The sequence below is a fragment of the Ictidomys tridecemlineatus genome, chromosome 6 (assembly GCF_052094955.1).
Source record: "Ictidomys tridecemlineatus isolate mIctTri1 chromosome 6, mIctTri1.hap1, whole genome shotgun sequence".
NCBI classification, from domain to species: domain Eukaryota; kingdom Metazoa; phylum Chordata; class Mammalia; order Rodentia; family Sciuridae; genus Ictidomys; species Ictidomys tridecemlineatus.
Window position 1 is genome coordinate 158,701,768 of NC_135482.1, and position 21,669 is coordinate 158,723,436.

The 21,669-nt window shown below is 39.5% G+C and overlaps 1 protein-coding gene across 15 annotated transcripts in view; it reads right to left on the bottom strand.

The window, feature by feature from the left end:
• The window catches only part of Tsc22d1 (TSC22 domain family member 1), a 114,443-nt gene extending 108,097 nt beyond the window's left edge, over window positions 1-6,346 (bottom strand). For 7 of the 15 annotated variants that reach the window (XR_013423356.1, XR_013423355.1, XR_013423354.1 and 4 more), the window contains exons 1-2: window positions 6,137-6,346; window positions 2,601-5,698 (exon numbers count right to left, since the gene is read on the bottom strand). Coding sequence is in view for 9 of the 15 variants with exons in the window: in XM_078015967.1 (XP_077872093.1) it covers window positions 2,601-5,698; window positions 6,137-6,346 (3,308 nt within the window). In the remaining 6 variants the exon portion in view is untranslated. Of the gene's footprint in view, window positions 1-2,600; window positions 5,795-5,898; window positions 6,041-6,126 lie in introns of those variants that run through there. The other 8 variants (XR_013423357.1, XM_078015970.1, XM_078015969.1 and 5 more) reach the window with 6 other exon arrangements.
• Between the last annotated feature and the right edge of the window lie 15,323 nt (window positions 6,347-21,669).

Sequence of the window (21,669 nt, forward strand, 5' to 3'; positions counted from 1 at the left end):
AAAAAATAAAAAGGGACAGGGATATAGTTCAGTGGTAGAATGACCCTGCATTCAATCCCCAGTACAAAAAAAAAAAAAGAAAGATGTTTTGAAAGAAAGATACATAATCTTAATGCCTTGATTGATTTTTCTAAAATCTTACAGTAGCCAACTAAAAACACTTTCCACATGTCTACTGAACATTTTAACATCTAAATGTTAGGATATTATTACAAAAGATGATTAGAGAATAACCACTCTCATTTGTTCTACTACCAAAAATTTATAATTAGCATTATAATACTAAAATGATAATGTACCCTTTTTCCCATGACTGACTAAAGGTGACAAAGCTAAAACACGCAAGTGACACAAATCCTCTTCCCAGGACAATTTTAAATAAAATAACACATGTTTTTCCAAACTATAGCAATAAAAAAATTATCTGGAATGACATAATAAAAAAGGCATATGCATACACATGCACACATACACACACACACACACACACACACACACACACACACACACTTTTATAAAATCCTGTCTGACCTTATAGGTTTTTAAAGGTGAAACACTGATTTTATAGAATTTGAAGGATATCTTTGAAACAAGTTTTCCAGTTTTGATGACTCAACTTAGATAAACTAACAAAAGTTCAAATACATAGTAAATTCAAAATGAGTACATTCTGAAAACAACTTGTTACTTTAGGCCAATATTTCATCACATTTCTTCTTGTCTCTTTCTACTATTCCAAACTTTTTTACATAATATGTCCCTAATTAATCTATATCTCAGTTAACATCTAGCAAATAATTTTGTGCTCATATTTTAAACCAGGACTGTATCCCCAGAGGGGGGGAAAAACTAGTTTAAAGCAGCATCCTTTGACTTGTTGTGGAACATCAGGTTTTGGAAATCCCTATTATTGCCCTATGAACAATAGGGAAAGACAAGAAAGTCAAGGCAGGAGATCACAAAGGGGAATTAACAAAATTATAGCAGGTTTGAAATCATAATGTGTGGTTGTCTTTCATTTCTCTAAATTTAGCATGTATACAAAATACCTGTTTCTATAGGAGCTTCGCCTAGATCACGTCCTTTTTATCTATAGAACATTAATAATTGGGGTAAATCTTTAAATTAAAATTATGATGAGAATCAGAATGATAAAGATAAAACTGAAGATTAAACAATAACTATAAGAGAACTATTAAGGAAATACCTATCTTTTAAAGTACAAAGATGCAGAATACATTTGGTTAATAACAAGATTTTAATTATATGACTATTAGAAGAAAAAATCTTAAAAGATAAGATTTTTAATTTGTTTCAATTAACCATCTCTTTACAACTTTTTTAAACAACTAAAAAAAGAAAACCTCAAACATTGGGCCTTTTTTTCTTTTTCTTAAGTTAATTGCTTGACTGTCCCAAAGTGAACCCCACAAATAAATGTATAGAAATATAAATGCTTCAACTGGTTTGATGGAATTGCAATCTCAAAACCCTCCAACTAATACTAAAATAATTAAATATCTTGCATGCTTACTCAAAATTCCAGTGAAAATAAATAGTCTTTTCATAACTCTTATGATATTTGGATCAAGGTTAGTCACAGACTGACATATTTGTGAAAAGAACATTCCTTTAAAAAAAAAAAACAAGTAGGTCTTAAAGCACTGTAGAAATATGAAAGACTTCATGAATATTCCAGCCAGTGAGCTTCAGATAAAATTTTATTACGTGTTACTAGCACGTTATTTCTAATCTAATCAAAAAATGCTGGTTTAATAATGTATTTTAGGTTTTGTGCATTTTAATTTTTGGTAATGGAACAGGTGGATATTAGTAGAACATCTTATTTTCATGTCTGTATAAATTCAATCCTGCAAGACTTATTCTTTAAAATGGCTACCACCTTGATCTACTTGCAAAAGGAAAAATGTACAGCATACTATCATAAAAGATAAATTGAGTTATTTTGAGAGTATATGCCTTCCTCCTCCAAAAAAAACACTTAAGATTCCCATTACTTTTCTGTTCTGATAAAGTGACCATTAAGTTTACAAAAGCTGGTCAATTACAGTATGTGGGCAATCTATATAACCCAGATTAGGTCATCTTTCCTACAGTGTCTGACTAGGAAAAGCAGGTAACAGTATCTTTCACAGTCTAAGATCCACACTGTGGAACTGAAAAAGGGTTGCCTAGTAAGGGAGAACAAATGTGGTAACACCAAAGAGATGATCACAAGGATTTTAGTGACTCAAAAGAATAATTATGTGGGTTAACAAAATTTAGCCTTTTTTTTCATAATTAATCTTCTAAAAAGCATTTTATAAATAATAAAAACCACTTGGTGCCCCAAAATCTATTTTTAATGTGAATACATGCTCAACCTAACTATTCTGACGAATTTTATTTATATATTACTATTTCCTATCCACTCTGAAATCATTCCATAACACTCCTGCTCTATAAAACTTACCATGAGTATGCATTTTCACCCAAACTGAAAACAATATAACACCTTACATTAATTTTATGCATACATATTTCTACCAAATAGATTAATTTCGAGTTTGTTGAACATCTGCAGAAATATGGCATCTTACCTCTCATCCTCGCCATCCACCAGGGGTGTCGTCAGCGGTAGCACCTTCAACGGGAAAAGAGAAGCAGAGGCTGCTAGGCTGCTGCTACTCCCATCTGAAACTGCTGACACTCCCCCACTGTCACCACTGATAGTCTGAGGTAAGCCAACTAAGGAGGGCTCCGCTGTGCGCCTGGCATCTTCGATTTGGCTTCCAATTGCCTGAGCTAATGATTGTGTAGAGAACTGAGTAGAACTTAGTGGTATCTGTGGTGCCAAAGGCAAATTTATATTAGTTGCTATCAAGGGAGGTTGACTAACACTTTGAACCAAATTACCATTTTGGGTAGCAGGGGCTTGTGCTATATTCTGTGATGGAACCAAGTTTGTTGGGGCAGAAGGCATTCCAGAAAGACCAGTTGAACTAACCTGATTTGTAACAGAAATACTACTAGCAGAGGGCAAAGGACCAACTGCGGGCAACTGCTGTGAAACCACTCCTTGAGCTATTGGTTCTACTCCTTGTGGCTGAGGAGGCACAGTTAACAAGGTACTCTGGGGTGCAATAACCAATTGTTGAGGAAGGCTTGAAGCACTAGTTTGAACTCCCTGATGAATAATCCCAGTTTGAGCAGGTGGAACTACTTGTGAAGATGGAGGAGCACCTTGCTGAATAACTGAAGGTGTAACCTGGGTAGAGGGCTGCTGCACTGCAGTAGGTATGTTTGCCTGTTGACCAATATTTGCAATTTGAGTGCCAGTAGGTACAGCAGACACTGCTGTTTGAGCCTGGCCAACAGGCTGGCCAGATGCCCCTGCAGGTTGTGCTTGGACTGCTGTGGACTGGACTGGCAGTTGGATACCCTGGGGCTGAGCCACAGGAATCACTGCTGCTCCTGTTCCCACTCCTGCAGAACTGGACTGCCCAGAGGACATTGCTGTTTGAAGAACTGGCTGCTGCTGTACATATTCTGGAGTAGGATTTTGAGTCACTGATTGAACATGGCCTGGGGCCATTTGTGTAGAAACCATTGGTTGTTGTTGTCCATACTGTAACTGTTGGGGTGGTGCCCCTGGAAGGGGAGTTTGCACTGGAGGAGCCGTCTGAGAATATGGCAGTTGGGGTTGAGCCAAACTGGAAATGGAAGGCTGCTGACCTAAAGCTGAAGTTACACCAACCACATTTACAGATGATGGCTGGATACCAGTTGCAGCATTGATAGTGGCTTGCAGAGGTACTGGTTGAAGACCCTGCTTTTGTTGATAGCTCAGTTCTTGAGACTGTAACTGTACTTGTGACATCTGTGACTGAGAAATACTCTGTGGTATACTGACTGCTGAAATACTCTGTGGACCAGTGCTACTGAAATCCATCTGTTGGAGGGCCACACCTTGAAGAGCTGGTTGTGGTGGTGGTGGTGGTGGTGGTTGTTGTTGTTGTTGCTGCTGCTGCTGCACCACCACAGCAGGGGCTCCCATCTCTCCACTGCCCACACTCTCTGTATAGTGACTCAGTGTGCTGACACTACTGCTCACTGAACTCCCACTAGTGCTCTCCCTCTCAGAAGTCACTTCTGTCGGGTTTTGTTTTACAGTCTCCACCACTTTATTTACCACCACACCTTCTGTAGCAGGTACAGCATTTTCTTTTTCATAGAATTCAGTGCAAGTCCATCTACCTTTTTTAAAAGGCTCAGAAGTAGAATCTAACTTCACAACTCTGAACCTTGATGTGTTAACTGTTGGTTGTTGCTGCTGCTGACTTGAAGCCAATCCCACAGTCATCCCTGCAGCTGCATTAGGAACACTGTTAACAACAGTGGAGGAAGAAACAGTACCATTGCCCATGCCACTCAAGATACTCACGTTAACACCACTGGAAACACCAGGCCCAACACTTACACTAGCAGCACTAGGAATACTGCTTGTACTTATATTAGCATTACCAAGCATGCTGCTTGTCACATTAGGATTGAAACTACTCACAGCAGCAATGTTAACATTACTCATTGTACTAGCGCCAGTAACAGAATTTATACCTATACCGCCTGTAGTACTTGGTGCACGGATATTAGTCATTACAGATGCAGGTGAGCCACTCGATGATACAGCAGAAGCTGGTGCAACTGGCATAACACCATCAGAGCTTCCAGTTGTAGAGAGTTTTCTGGACACTGGGCTTGAGGGTGGCCCTCCAGGAATGGATGCACTGGCCACAGCAGCATGGGATGGATGATGGTGCCCATGGTGAAGGTGGTGCCCATGATGAATATGATGGTGGTGATGAAGGTGGTGTGGATGAGCATTCCCATTGATCACAACATTCTGTTGTGGAAGGTGAGGCAAATGAGGCTGGGGAAGGTGGGGCTGGTTGGGAGAGACTGCCCCAGGTGTCTCAGCTTCCTGGAAGTTATTCAGAGTCTCTTCTGAGGAGCTGCGTTCTGGCTCCCCTAAGTCAGTAGCCCTGGAAAGTGACACATCAAGGATTTCGGAAGAAGAGAGATCTTCCGTGTGCGATTCATCCAGATCGTCATAGCTCTCAGTGTCCTCTGCTATACTGTTGTTAGAGCTGATACTGGCAGAGATCTGAGCTGGAGTAACGCTAGTTATCTGGAAGCCACTTTTCTTTTTCATCTGAGTTCCGCCTGGAGCAAGAGGCTGTGCCTGCAGCTGAGCCTGAGAAAGGAGGTTCAGGCTTTGTGGAGGCGGAGGCTGTGGTCCCGACGTGGAAGATGCTGCAGGAGGCGGCGGCTGGAGCAGCGACGGAGGCGGAAAATCCTCAGAAGTGGTGGCAGCACTACCAACGCTGGTACCTGCTGCATTGAGAGCAGAGGCGCTGCCACTACCGCTGCCCCTTCGAGGGAACATTGCCGGGTGCGCCATCTTCCTAGCACTAATGTCTGCAGCGGCGGCCGCCGCGGCGGTGGACTCAGGCGGCTGGTGCATTGTGTTGGGTACCGGGGGGCGGAGGAGGCGAGTGCAATTTCCTTCTGCACCGTAATCTTTGTATTCAAAACGCCGGAGAAGAAAACGGGACCTGACGCTCCTCCGGGCGCGATTCCTCCTTCTCCTCCTCCTCCGCAGCCGAAAGCGCCGGCCGCTCCTGCCTCCGAGGGCGAGCTTCGGGAAGGGAGGATGAACGAGGGTGAACAGGGCGGCCGGGGACCCGAAGGGGGGCCCCCTTCAGTCCTCCGCCATTCACTCTCCCCTCTAGTCTCACACCCCCCTTTATATTCCGCTTCACGTGGGTGCGGGGCAGGAGGGAGGGGGAGCCCGGGAGGGGAGGGGAGAGCGGGGGGAGAAAAGCGAGAAATGCCCACCTTCTTTGGCCAACTCCGAAGCCACCTCAGCCCCCTCCTCCCGCCGCGGCGGCGGCCGCTGCAAAGCCCTCCCGGTCACACTGCACGAAGGCAGAGCGGAGCGAGTGTCGCCTTGCTCTCGCCACCCCCGGCGCCGCTGCCGCCGGCGAGCCCCGAGCTCAGTGTCGCTCAAACCTCCCTCTCAGGCCCGGCCGGCCCCGCTCAGCCCTCCCCCCGCGCCCCGCGGACCCTTTCAAACCCCCTGGGCTCGCGGCGGCTGCTCCGGGAGAAAACGCTGGCCGCGGCTGGGGCCGGAGCGGCGCGGCTGTGAGTGGGGCGGCGGCGGGACGCCCGGTACGGAGAGCCCAGCAACGAGGCGCTGGCGGGCGCGCAGAGACGCCGGGTCCTCGCGGAGCACGGCCGGGGCGCAGCGACGGCGGTGGCAGCGAGAGCCCAGGGACCGCTCCATCACTGGCAGCCATGGAGCCCGAACATTTTCCTCCCTCAGGGCAGGCGCCTCGGCTCGGCACTCGTCCTCGGGGAGGAAGGGGCCGGCGCCCGAGCCTCCCCGGAGGGCGGCGGGACGTGCGCGGGAGCGGACGGTGCGAGCCTCTCTCGTCCTCTTCTCCGCGGCCGGCTCGTCACCCTGCTGCTCCCGCGGCCGAACGGGAGGGGGCCGCGGGCGGCGGCGGCGGCTCCTTTCTCGGCGGCGTTGGTGGCCAGACGGGCTGGTGCAGCGACTGCAGCCGACGCCGTTCAAAGGAACGAGAGGTGGGGTTGGTCGGTGTCGGCACACGGGGCGGGGGAGTGGGTGGGTGCCGAGGGAGGGTGTCCGGCGGGGTGGGGGCTGTGGTGGTTGTTACTAGTGCTCTTCTCCAGCTCCACCGTATCCCCCAGCCTCTCGCGGCTTCGGGAGAGGAGGGACCAGCGCCCGAGCGCAGGAGGAGGAGGGGCGACCGCCGGCGAAGAGGCGGCGGCGGCGGCAGCGGCGGCGAAGGGGGGAGGGGACAGGCGGAGGAGACGAAGGGAAGATGGCGTCTGCGCATGCGCTCCGGCGCCGCAGACATAAAGCCGGGTCCGGCAGGGAAGGAGGCGGCGGGTCTTCGGACCCTGCCGAGCGCTGGATCTTTTCACGGAAATTGCCGAAGGCTAGCGGAGGCGCCGACGCCGGGGGCGGTGGGGGAGGGGAACTTCACCGAGGGAGCGGATCCGGGTCGCACCTTGTGATTCTGCCTGGTGGGGCAGGGTGCGGGGCCGCGGCCGCGCGCTCAGGTTAGGTGTGTCCGCTCTTTTCTTACACGCGGCCGGCGCGCGCGACCCGCGGGCCGAGGAGGGGGCGCGGCGGGAGGGGCCCGCCGAGGCTGCCAGAGCGCGGGTCTCGACTATGCGCGCCCTGGGTGGTGTCCCCCGCCTGCGGAATGGCTAATGAGGCTTTTCTCCGCAGCAACAGCATCACGAGTTTTAGTTCCCAGGAGCCCCGCCGCTGCCACGACATGAGTCAGGCTTTCTTCCTTTGCTCGTGTCGGAGCCCTGCTCCCGGTGGCCTCACCTGGGCTTGCCCCCGGCGGGCGCTGCCCTCGCCCTTTCAGAGAATACCCCAACGCCGGAAGCTCCCAGGCCCCACCAAAGGCGGTGGCTCCCAGCGATAGGTGTTGCCTTTTGTGCAATGCAGTTATGGCAGCCATGCGGTCCCCTCACCCTTCGACGGGCAGGGGCGAGGCAGCCAGCAGATGGTGCAGATGTTTGCAGCTAACTGCCTTAGCTCCTTCAGGGTAGGCTCTTCTCTATAAAGGGAGTGGTTGCAATCCATAAGTACCTGGAGGGAGGTACCTGGAGCCGGCTAGTTCAGTAAACCGACTGACCTCAACAGGTGGAGCTTATGTCAAGCAGTGATGGCTTTTTTGTCCAAGCTGTGGCCCTACAGCTTTGACCTAAAAGGCAAGGTGACCTGGTCATGGTGGCAACACAGGTGAAATAGTAAATGAAGAATGCCTGTTAGGGCTAGAAAAGTAAAAATGTCACCTGAAATTCTAAACATATACTTTATGGTTCTGAGCATAGTTCTACAAAAGCAACTTCAGTTTTTTTTTTAATTTATTCTAATTTGTTATATATGACAGCAGAATACATTTCAGTTCATATTACACATATATAGCACAATTTTTCATATCTCGGTTGTACGAAAGGTAGATTTCGTGTCTTCATACATGTACTTAGAGCAACTTTAGTTTTTATTGGGAGCAATTCACTGGAATTTGCTTCCCTGACACTACCTCCTTCTAAACAGTCCTTACTACTGAGAATATACTTCTTGTGCGGGGGTTAAAAACAAAGGAAGCCGAAAGACCTTAGGTGGAAAAAAAAATTTAATCAAGATTGTTGTAAAACTAAATGCTTAACAGGTAGAGACTTCTGATTTTGGTAAATCTCCAACCCTGGTTCGGGAGGTTGTTAACACAAAAATAAGTTGTAGGGTGTTGATAGAATTCTAGTTGTCCATTCAACATGTTACCTTTGGTTTTCTCTGAACTTTTCCCCTCATTCCATCCCTCAAAAAGTTAAAAATGTTTAAAAAGTTTAAAATGTCACCATTTACTTTTTGAATAGAAATACCTCCTTAGATGTCCATTGTCTGTCCTGTATCAAACTCTAGTACATGTTGCTTTATCTGTCATCTCCCCCAGGAAACGGAAGAGGCAGGCCTGTATTTTTTTTACTTTAAATTGCTAATGTTGAGCTCAGTGTTAAATACAAAGTGTGCTCACAAATATTTGGATTGGTATGGTAATAAAAATTAAGTACATTTGAGAAGATTTTAATTCTTGAGATAATTTCATTAACATGTAAATGAATGTATTTTTTAAATAATAATAGACATGGGGGCGGGGCTGGGATTGTGGCTCATTGATAGAGCACTTGTCTGGCAAGCACCAGGTAAAAAAATAAATGAGTGAAATAAAGGTATTGTGTCCAATTATAAAATAAATATTTTTTTTAAAAAAAGACTGTGTATTTTATCAAAATAAATATTTTTAATTTTCCAACTTTTATTGAAAGTGATATGCATGGATAATGACTGCCACCCTTGTTGAAATGCAAATCTGACATGCTTTTCAACAGTTTCTGAATGAAAAATAGAAACTATCTTAGCCAATTGAAAATGCAATGGATTAAAAAATAAAAGAAAAATAAAATGCATGGAATATAGAGTGAAAGAAAATGCTCTTGATCTTTCAAAATGTTGCCTAGTTTTAAATTACCCCAAAGAGCAGTTTCCACCCTTTGGGCCACCTAAATACTCACCATGATCATGCTGTTATTGACTGAAAAAAATATATAAAATATATATTGTTACCGAAAGTTGCAGGAATAAAAGGAGTTGTTGAGATACGCCTCTAAGAAGCATACTTTTTCCCATAACCAATACCAAAGGTATTTATTATTTGGGGATGTTTTGGTAAGGGAGTAAGTAGGCTTGGGGCCTATTATTCCTTTTAAAAGAAAAGTTTTAAAAAAAAACCTTCCAGGATAACATAAAAAATAAGAAATTAGGTCTTTTCAAATATATTTAATTTTGTCTTCCCTAACAATTTCAAACTCCTGTTTAGGCTGCATCTGTTCCCACTAAATTACGAATAATTCTATGATTAGGGAAATCTGAATTTCAAAACTTTGTCTCTCCCTGTTCCCCTTCTTCTCTCACTTTAATTTCTATAGCCAACCCCCAATACAGAAACACGAATGCAGTTCTCCCTCGATTTCCATGGGGCATTGGTTCCAAGACCCTCCTCAATTAGGAAGAATCCAAAGATGCTCAAGTCCCATAGAAAATGGTGCAGTACTGTGTATAACCTATGCAAGCCCTCCCATATGCTCTAAATCATCTCAGGATTACTTATAATACCTAATATACTGTAAATGAGATGTAAATAGTTGTTATATAGTGTCATTTGGTGAATAATGAGATTTGAAACAGTTGAATATAGATATAATTTCTTTCTGAATATTTTTAATTCTTGTTTGAATCCAGACATATGGAACCCATGGATGTAGAAGGGCTTAGTATGCATTTAAAAAGCAAAAAGCTTCTGAATAGCCATGTTTTATTAAGTTATCAGCTTTTAATTAAAAAGGTCCAGATTTTTTTACATTAGTATTAAATGTGTACAACTATGTGTAGAAAGTCATTAAATCCTTTGAACACAGTACACTTGAGCTCTCCTTTACCTCCCTCACCTCCTACCCCCCCCCCCAGGACTCATCCTTGAGCTACATCCCCAAGCTCTTTTTGTTTTATGAGGCAAGGATTCACTGAGTTGCCCAGCCTGGTGCAAACTTGCTGTCTTCCTGCTTTAACCTCCCTAGTAGCTAGGATGCCAGACGTGTGCCACTGTGCCTGGCTCTCCTTTGCTTTTTGAAAGACTCTTGTTTTCATTCTGAAGCTGTACCTCTGAATTACTTTCCTGTTAACGAAAAGATTTACCGTACTTCAGTGTTCACTTAAGTCTTGTTGCAATATTATAAGCCAGCCTGTATTTTTGGCTATATTTAGTATGTATTCTTCCATAAAATAGAAAAATTAATGAATATTAGAATGCAGTTTACTTATTTGTGAGAACTGCAAAATGGGTCAATATTTAAAACCAAATAATTCTCTGATAATAATGCCCTCAAAAGGCAGGAAGCAAATACCTTCACCCAGAATGGCTGTGAGTTGCAGCAAAAGTTGATATTAGAAAAAAGTGTACAGAAAATGTCAACATTCCATTTCAGTAATTATTCTGCTTATTTGTAACTTTATTATCTAAAAAGAGTCAAATGTTTAAATGTAAGTTATAAACATAAAAGAAATCATATTTTTTACATGAAGAAAACGGACACAAGTACTAGTATATTATAGCATGATATTAATTAATTTGTTCTCTAGAAAGTTTTCAGATTTCCCAGACCAGAAGTGTGTGATTTGACCATTGAAAATATCATAAAATAATAATTCTGAGTACAGTTTTGCTTGTAACTGATTAATTTGTGCAGCATTTGTGAAAACTTCAATGTATTTCTGTATAGCTAGACAATTCTATATCCTCAAAAAAGCTAATGCTTATAAAATGGAAAAGCACAGAAATTTGAATAGCTCATTTAATTCTACCCTTTGAAGAAGGAAGAATTATTATTCTTATTTTAGAAGTAAGTAATCACAAAGAGGTTAAAGACTAAAGTGGATGACTAAATCCAGGTAAATCCTCTTCAGATTCTATGCACCTGTGTTGGGGAATTTTTCTGAAAAAGTGAATCGTAAGGACAAGTATTTTTCAAAAATGTATTGAAGTTAATAAATGTTCTTTTAATGGTTTTGAATGTCAGGGGGATGGTACTATACACACACTACTTGCAAGCATCATTTCTACATAAAGAGGATCAGACTTTCCTGCCTGAACCAAGGTACATGTCATATATTCTGTAGTCTCTTCTGACTTATGAATGTGTTAATTTATAAATTTTTTCACAATTTAAAAAATATAATTTCTAACTTCAACGGAATTGGGAAGTGACATTGAAAAATAATTTGTTGATTTTAGTTATTTAAAGATTATACTCAAATAGCCCGCCAAATTTCTCTGATGATAGTTAATGTTTATTTAATGGCCTACTATAAACTGCACATCACTCTTAATTCTTTGCTTTATCTCACTGACTCCACACAACTGTGTAAAGTAGGACCTATCATTGCCCCATGTTACTATCATAGCCCCACATTACAAGTGAGGAATGTCAGGCACGAGAGGTTACTGTCTTGCAGCTTGGCTAGTGGTGAGGCCAAGAGGAAAATTCTGCAGTCTAGTTATCCCTTCACAGCTACCTCCAACATGTTAATTTAGGTTCCTGCCAAATCATCCTCCCAAGTTAACTTTCTACAAAAATTCCAAAGAATTTATGAGCACCATTTTCTTCGTGATGCAAACACATTCTCAAACAGAATATACATTTTAGAAACCCTGCCATGGCCACATAGGAATTGGATGTAAATGAATAGAATAGTAATTTGATTAAGATCCTTCACTGATCAAAACAGATGCCAAATGCTTGAAAAAAAAAGGCATTAATCACACATTAAGTTAGAAATATTATCTGTATAGGACAAGATAAACGCTTTCATATTTGAGCAATTAGCAGTTATTGAACAAGAGAGCCTGAAGAATAGAGAATAATAACCAGTCTTTCTAACATGTTCTAAGGATTCATTTACGTTTGTACATCTTTTTAAACACTTAAAGTTATAGAAATAAACACACTTATCATATTTAATTGTCCAGTGTGAATAAGAACTGAATCAAGCAGCACAAACAAACCAAAGCAAGCAGTTTTCCTTTGTATTTAAAGATTAGATTCACAAACACTAAGGTGTATCTCAAGTCTCAACACTCAAGGAAAAAGGAATGCCTATTGAGGTCATTCCTTAGTATATGGAATTTTCCTTTGGCCATTCATTTTCTCCTCTGCTCTAACATATCTTTCAGGAGAAAAAAAAATTGAACAATTTTTAGTTCCTTATATTCAAATTGATGTTTCAAATTACTTTCATTGTAGAAGAAAAACAAAATCCCTAGTTTTGTTTTTTTTCTGGTACTGAGGATTGAACTTAGGGGCACTTGACCACTGAGCCACATTCTCCAGCCCTGTTTTGTATTTAGAGACAGGGTCTCGGTTAGTTGCTTAGCACCTCACTAAGTTGCTGAGGCTGGCTTTGAACTCATGATCCTCCTGCCTCAGCGGCCCAAGCTGCTGGGATTACAGGTTTGTGCCACCACATCCAGCATAAAATCCCTAGTCTTTAAGGCCAAAATTATTTCTGATTTTAGTGCCTTTAAAAAAAGAAAAAAAGTCTTAATGTATGCATGCTAACTTGGACTCGGAAGCACTCAATGAAACTGTTAATATTATGTTCACAAAAATATAAATGTAACAGTACCATTTATACATAGGAGGTATTTATAGACTTTTTCCATACAAATGACAAATGAGAATGATTCAAGAAGAAATGTTGGAATTTCAGAGAAAAAATTTATGTTGAGATTTAGGGGGGAAAGCCAAATAAAATGGATTGTTTGTTGTATGCAATACACACACACACACACACACACACACACACACAGCATGTCAAACTTGAGAAAATTATATACATGACTGCCTCTGCCTCTTCACTGAGTTAAATATAAAGTTAATTGCAAATGCTAAGAGAGCTTTCCATCAAAAACTGGAAGAGAAAAACCAGGTGCTTTCTTGCTCCAGTTATTTATAGACAAGAATGAGACCACATGATAATGCCAAATCTGTGGCATAACTTTAATGTCTTGAAAGACTTTCTTGATTCAAATCATAACTGACAAAAAGTCATTAAGTTGCAATACTTCATTGTATATTTTGAGTAAAAGAAATAATACTTGTTACCCCCAATGCTGTTTCCAAATTATTTGATAAATAATAAAGCACCTTGAGAAAAGTGCCAAGTTTTCTTCATTCTGTCAAGCATAGTATAGAAACTTAAAAGACTTATAAAGAATTTCTTGAATCCTACATTGTGTAGTAACACTGTCAACATAATTTATCACATGCACCTTACTACTAGACTTTTCAGACATTTCTAGAATACATCAAGTCTGGAGATTCTGACATTAGGAAACAAACTCATTATTAAAATTTTGGTCAGAACATCTAATGGTATTAAGTTTCCTTCTCTGTTCTTTACTTCATCTCTGTAAAATTCTCCTTACCCAACCTAACAGTATAACAGCTCGCTGACTACTCTTTGGTGGAACATCATCCCCAAGCATTTTTTTTTTTTTTAGTTTGTTTTGGTAAAAAGCAAAGTTCAGTGAAAATGGTAAGATAGGAGTCAAATTTGTATCTCCTTTTCTGATAGCTTTGCACTCATTTACAGACAGTGCATTAGGTTAAATACAGATTGGACCTGGAATCCTTAGCTTTTAAGGATTCTGGAAATGCATTCCTTACAATCTAGCCTCAGGATATGGGGAATTCATGTGTGTTTTCCAGTCAGATGAGCTTCTAAACTATTTTCTAAGACTTACTTGGTGATCTTTGGTGTGACTAGACACAAAGCTAACACAAAGCTTATAATGGATAGAGTAATGGATACAATGACCCATTTTAAAAGTTTACCAGTTAATATAGCTAAAACATTCATTAGATGTTTTGTGGGTCAAACTTCCATTTTGGAGTATTAGTATCAAATGAAGTTTCTGTTATTATTTTGCATTGCTCCCAGCATGAAACACTTTTTTTCCCCCTCATTGGATTATCAGTATAATAAAAAAAACACTTTCTTTTATAAACTCAGGCTAAAATAAAGGCAATAGCTTACTGATTATGATGGATTTATTTTCAAAACTAGGTACATAATATTTTCAACATTATATAAGTATCCTATAAATTCTTTTCGTTATTGAATCTGTAGCCCAAATATATTCCCAATGAATACATACTAGTTAACTGAAAGGACTTTTTTATGCCACCTCGTTCTTTGGAAAAACAGGGAGATTTTAGCCCTAGAGCCTCTCAGATCTGTGGAATCTTCAGAGTAGGCAACCACCATTTCTACCCAGCTCTGCATTAGTAAGTACCCAATGAGAATAGCCTTTGGCACTGTTTTCAGTGATTCTGTTTTAATGAACATTACTTTAGCATTCATCTTATTACTAGTTATACCAGATGAGTAAGACTTGGGCCCTAATGTATTTTCAAATCGTCTTGATCCATGAGTCAAGTCTTTCAAATTCCAGATTTTATAATGGATACCAATCCCCTCCCTCCTTCCTTTTCCTTCCCATTCACTGCTTCACCTACCCCTCCCTCCTTTCCCATTTCCCTCACTGTTCCTTGGAAAGTGAAATTACAAGCATCTTCACTTTGATGAGACCTCAAAATACTAACATTTTCTTCTTTGTGACAGTTGTGCAGCCTACTTACAATACCATTTGCTAGTTTGTTCATCCCAAGTGCATAATGAGTTATATTTCATGAATAGTACTGCTATAAAAACATAGGGGATAAAAACAAATAAAAGGACATCTATTCATTTTTAAAAAATAATAGTCCACATTTCACAAATACGTATTAACAGTAATGTCTGATCTCATCTGAGTCATATTGTAGATATTTTTCACTTCATTAGGTTGAAATGCATTTTTCCCTGAAAGGTAAGTAGAATTAATTTAAAAATATAATAATTTGGTGGTGAGGAATATAAGATGAAAAATGTGGGATTTTCTTCTCCGTGGAAAACTTAGGAATGGGGAAGATAAAACTGATCCAATTTTGGTGTCAATAACTGAATACCTACTAGTGTTCTTTAGAAGGCAAAATTATCTATAGATATCTACCTATGGCTATAGATACATCTATCTATCTATATGTATTATCAGTGAGAGCAAAAAAGGAGGCAACCTTCCTAACCCCCCATTCCCAAAGGAATTATTGTAAAGCATTATTGTAAATAGAGAACAAGTGGAAAGCAGTAGAACAATTTGGTTCATATTTCACCAAAGACATTTTTCCTCCAGGTTGGAGGCATTGCAAATCTTCTGAATCTACCAATAACATATAAGAATCTTTGGAAATTCGATAACAGTAGTTTAATGTGAAATAAGGGCAGCTATATGGTCTAGGAACCATGATGCATACATCCGTTGGGGAAGAACATATGGTTAGTGCCTGATTTCTTAGTAAGACAAGTGATTTTGAATAGTGTATAATTTTTCTTAGCCATATAAATTTGTTGAATTTTTTCTGTTTGTAGGTGGCAGATGTTTAACAAAAGGAAGATTATGTTTATGGTATAACTAATTTAACAGTATTACTAATAATACCAGAAAAACACACAAATCTTAAAATAGTGACAACACACTAAAGGGCTAGTTGAGGCTCCTTATCATGATAGCATACAACTGTGCAAAGAATAAAATTATATCCCTATTTCATATATTTAATTTCACCAATTTTATTCCATGGCAGGCCATTATCTGTATAGTAACATAATAGTCCAAAAGATAAAATTGTTTTATATTTTAAAAATAACTATAATAAGTTATTAGTAAACCTAAACTTATGCTCCATTCTCAACAAGGAACATAGGTACCATCTTAAAAACCCAAATAGCACACCTGTAATCCCAACTACTGGAGAGGCTGAGGAAGGATTGCCTGGGCCATTTAATGAGACCCTGTCTCAAACTAAAATACAATAAAGGGTGGATGTAGCTCAGTGGTAAAGCGCCCCTGGGTTCAATCCTCAGTATCAAAATAAATAAATAAAAATAAAAACTTAAACTTGCTTGTTCTGTTATATTGACTTGACTATGGAAGTCCCAGGGACCAGAGCCTGTGAACAAATGGAAGTGCATTTTGATCAGCATTTCATTTCACCACCTTATTATCTGCATGTGAACTTTTCCCATGGGTGGTTTGCATTCTCAGACCACCTAAACCTCTCACTCAACACCAGTCGGGTCTCCTGTCCCCACCCCACAATGTGTACACAGGGGATGTGAAATCATTCAAAATTTAGTCCAGACCAAAAGAACAGAGTTTAAGCAGGCAAACCCACTGAGTGGGAAGAATCCATTAAATTTAATTCAAAGTCTATTATAGTTTATCCACTACTTTGGAAGAAATCCATCAATGCTTTCTTCTAACGGCAAAGTTAAGGAAGAATTGATTGCTGTTGTTTTAATGAGGCTGCTCTGCCCACAAACTTCTACTTAAGGACTCACCTAAAGGTAGCACTTTCTACATATGAAACAGAAAACCCAGCTTGTGCTTATTTACCTAATAACAGATCATTCTAGAATGATTATAACCGTACATTTCAGTAGACTATATTATACTTATGCAATCACAGACATCTGGAATATTCAGGTCATCATGTAAAAAAACACAAGAGGCAAGGCAATAAGGCCAGTTGTGGAACAAGTACTTAATTCAGGATATTGAGGGAATGTTCAAAAATCTTTAAAGACTACATGAAGAATAACACCTAAAATTAATACAGAAATTTCAGATGCCTGAGGTTGGTTGGAGAATAGCTGGGAGAGGTCTCTGGAAGAAATGTGGGCTTACCACTGGCCAAACCTTTTTGGATTTAAAAGATCCACCTTTGTCTCTGACTTGACTCCCTGCTTTTTATTTATTTAAATTTTTGGAGCTAGGCACACCTTCTTCAAACAAAAATAAAACTAAGGTATACAGAACCTGGACTCCTGAACATCATCTTATATCACCATCGTCTTTTACTGAAGCCTAAGCTGATTTCCTAATGACCATTACCCTGATATACTACTGAGTAGTCTGAATTACAGATAGTCAGAACTATGTGATTTGTTAGTGCTTAATTTAGAAATTATGCATCTAAATTCGTAAGTGAAATCAGCCCATAATTTTCTTTCCATAAATTGCCTTCTATGGATTATTTCCAAAAACCAGCTTTTGGTTTTATTGGTTATCTGTATTTTTATTATTTTTTTCTATTTCCTTAATTTTCACTATTAAGACTATAATCTCTCTTTGTTTACTTGATTTGTTTTTTAATAGCCTTTTGAATTGTACTTGTTCATTATTCTCAATATCTTATATTTAAATAAATTCATTTATACTCATGCATTTTATTCTAATTACCAATAGTAATAATTACTATTATTTTTCTAATACCCACACGTTTTGATATGCTCTACATATAAAAATAGCTTATAATTTCCATTTTGATTTCCTCTTGAACCCTAAATCCTGTAGGAGAATGAGTTTGTTGTTATTGTTTTAATTTGAAACCTCTGAATTCTGTTTTACAGATAAACTGAAGTCCAAAAAATTGAATGTCTTACTTAAAATTGTATAGCTAACTCATGGCTTTAAAATTAAGTCTCCTAATAACTATTGCACTCTGGCTTTCCAATTTCTTAATTTATATTCTTTTCCTATTAAGCTTTTAAAATTAAACCAACATTGTCTTTAATTTATGTTGCACTAGAATTCTACATTTTTCTTAGCCCTCTCTATTTTGCTTTTAAATATTGCCTAAGCCTTTCCTATGTATACTTAGGTAATTTTCTCTTTGACTTTCTTATTCATTCAGGATTTACTAATTTCTAAACATATCATTTGGCATAGTGCTTAACACATATTAAACTCTCAGTAAAATAAAAACTGTGGAGGAAATTTTTGTTTAATGTTTACAGAGTATAATCAGCGCCACATATGAACTTTATTAAACCTCAAATGACAAGTCCTGAGATGAAAGGAATCTATTTGGATGATCAGAGCACAAGTTCGATAGATTAATGACAAAAAGGAAGAAACCAGAACCACTATTGAAATGAGCTGTAATTCCATGATCAAAAAAAGAAAGGAGTAGAACTGTATGAATTCACAAAAGTAAATTATAAATATTAATGACCAATTTCTCTAGAACACCTCTACTATGAGAAATAGTTTTTATTCTCCTCACTATAAAAATAAAAAAGAGAACCCCAGACAACTTGGGTGACTTGCCCAGCTGATGCAAAAGAGCCCACTTTTGGATTGGAATGCAGCCTCTGACTCCATAGCCCGCCATCATTGAAGTAAACCACAAGGTTCTCTCAGGGCCCTTATTGTCCCACCTCTACCCACTCCCACCCTAGCCCTGAAGCAAAGGGCAGGGGTGAGGTGGGGGGAGGGTAATATCAGGATCAGTCTCCTATAAAAAAATCCTTAGAGGTTAAATACTACCTCATTATTTTTATTGTCCTTCAGAATAGTCTATTTGTGCGGGGAGAACAATTGTCTAAGCAATGGACACTATACCATTATTATACTGCTTACCGCTTTTTCTAAGTCCTCACTAAAACTGTTGACAAAAGGAATCTCATGTCAGAAACTACAATATACCACACCATGTTAACATTACTATACTTACAGTGTGAGTATGAGAGCCTATGGACATATATTCTCTAGGCATCATTGAAAAATGTAGGGATTTCCCTTTTATTATTTAATAAAACTACATTAATCTTTCCGAAGTATTTTTTGTTGCACAATGATGATTGATTTCTTAGTATTTAAATGTTATATACTATACTTTTGCTAGCAACTATCTTTTCATTATTTTGCAAATGTATCAAAGTAGCTTCATTGGGCCAGGCTTGGTGATGCACACCTACAGGTATTCCCAGGAGCTTAGGAGGCTAGGACAGGAGGATCCAAGTTTGAGGCCAGTCTCAGCAACTTAGCAAGACCCTGTCTCAAAAAATAAAAAGGTCTAGGAATGTATCTCAGTGAACCCCCAAACCTTGGTCTTCTGTTAGTTCCTAGTTTTTCAATTGTTCATTCTCCCCTTTAACCTTCAGGATTTGCAATTGATAATTGGAATGATTATCCTTCCATATTCAATATTTAAATGATATGTGACCCTCCGCCCTTGTTTTTTTTATTCCTCCTCTATCTCTTTAATCTTTTTGTTTGTAGAAAAGATGTGTGTGCTGATTATGAAGAATGTTTTTATAACACAGAAAATGTTCATGAAATAAAAGAAAGCAGGATTCAAAATTGTATATACTTCATGAACCTAGTTAAACATTTACATGTTTTATTTAGAGTTTAAAAAATTACTTTTAGGTTATTACTCTGAGTGGTGAAATTACCAGTGATTTTTAAAAAATCTTCCTATTTTTTTCATGTTTTCTATAACGGATATTTGTTATCTTCTGCCAAACTTAGGTTAGAGCCAAAAGCCAGATAAGATGCCAGAGGGACAGTTTTGCTAAAAAGCTCCTGCTGCTGCCAAATTCTATCTTTCCATAGGAAGGCTTCCCTGGACAGCCCTGTGTTGTGGGAGTTAGTAGTTGCAGGCAGCTGGTAGGTATGTGTGGAGGGCCTGGGGCGTGGGAGTGTGGTGGGGAGGAGCAGTCCAAGGAAGAGTCTGACAGTCTCATTTCTCTGGGGAGAGGCCAGAGCTTTCCAAATCTATGGTTAAAAGCAGTGCTGTCTCATTATGGGTAGACTGGAAATAACATCTGGATCCAGAGGGACGTTGAATATCCAGTATCTGTGTTCATTTCACTCTTCAATTTAAAGTTCAGTTCCCTGAGTTAGGATATTTGAACAGTCTCTGGTCTTTTAGTTCAAAATAATGGTATAATATTTAATCTGTTTTCAGTATCCCTTTGCCTCATTTTTTAATTTTTTACTTTTTGCAAATATTAAGGACCTAGGAATACTTTTCTCTCACTATTTCATGAAAGTGTCATGAGGATTTCAGAATACGTGTCTCCTGTTCATTTTGTACCTTAATGTGTGGGGTTTTTTTGCCATTAAATTATGTTGCCTTTCTAGTTTACAGAGACTCGTATACATACACATAGGTGTCTGCATGTGTGCATACCTATGTCTGTATGCACACCCTCACCTTTTTTCCTTTTAACTCTAAAGATTTTATCCATTATTATTCTTTCTGGGAAAGGAGACAAAAGAACTCAACTCCTGTCATCTTGAAAGGTTTCCTTAATGACTGAGGCAGTCTATGACCATATATGTCCATAGACTGGATCATTCATCAAATATTAATGAGTCATTTTATAGAATGAGTTTTCCAGTCCTTTCAATAGAATTGAAGTCCAAGCAATTATAAGAAATGTTAAGGACCTTTAATTTTTTTTTAATTGAAGGGTCATCTAACCACTTGGGAGTCCTGACACAATAACCTAAGAGATTTTCCCCCGAGCTAAATTTTATCACACTGAGCAAAAATTGATTTCATTTCCCATGGCAAATAAACATAACAAAAACATGTTTTCAAGGTACTATTACAAGAGCTAATAGGTAGAGTTCAGTTTGTGTCATCTGAATAATATTCTGCACCCACCCATCCCTTCATACACACATACAAATCCATGCTCAGTTTCTTCATGAGTTTTTGGATTAATAGACTGAATAGCCCACTACAATGAGATGATGCAATTCCATTGAGATATCATTCTCATATGACCCCTCTATCATCATGTCTTAAATTGGCCATCAATTAAGTTTGGTACAACCTTTGACTCCATACAAGAATTGTCAGGATATAAAATTATTGTAAGATTTTTTTATGAGGGCAGAGAGATTAAGGGCTGATAAAATAACAAGATACTAGTTAACTACAACATATACTTCATTTGTATTCATCACATCTGATGTTTGCACATTACTAACAACACAGTGACATTCATGTATGTGATTTGAGGAGGGAGTAAGGGGTCACCCTCTTATCACTAAGACATGACCCAGTAAAACCAACACCCCAAACAAGATTATGACTGAATTCTAATTTAGTACTCCACCTTGAATCAGTCATCCACCAACACAGAACTGTTCTAACAACTCGCCATGTACATGGAGAAGGGTCATTCTATTCAAAATTGCTCGTTTTCTCTTAAAAGGAACAACTTAGGCTACATCACTTTGTGGACTATGAAAGAAAAAAGAGCCATTTCATTCCCACATTATAGTGTGGTGAAATCACCGGCACTTTGCCATTTAAAAACATTTAGATGTTAGATCCAATCATGTTTATTGCTGGAATAGTGAAGAGACTGGTATGTGAGGATGAGCTTTAGATATGAGATCATTTAGTATTCCTGGACACACCATATATTGGCCCCAAGCCATTGTCTATTGAGATGTTGGTTTAGTATTTAAAACATGCCAAACTTTGGCATCTTTGACAAAGGAGAACAGTTTCTTGTTAGATATAAATGATGATTCT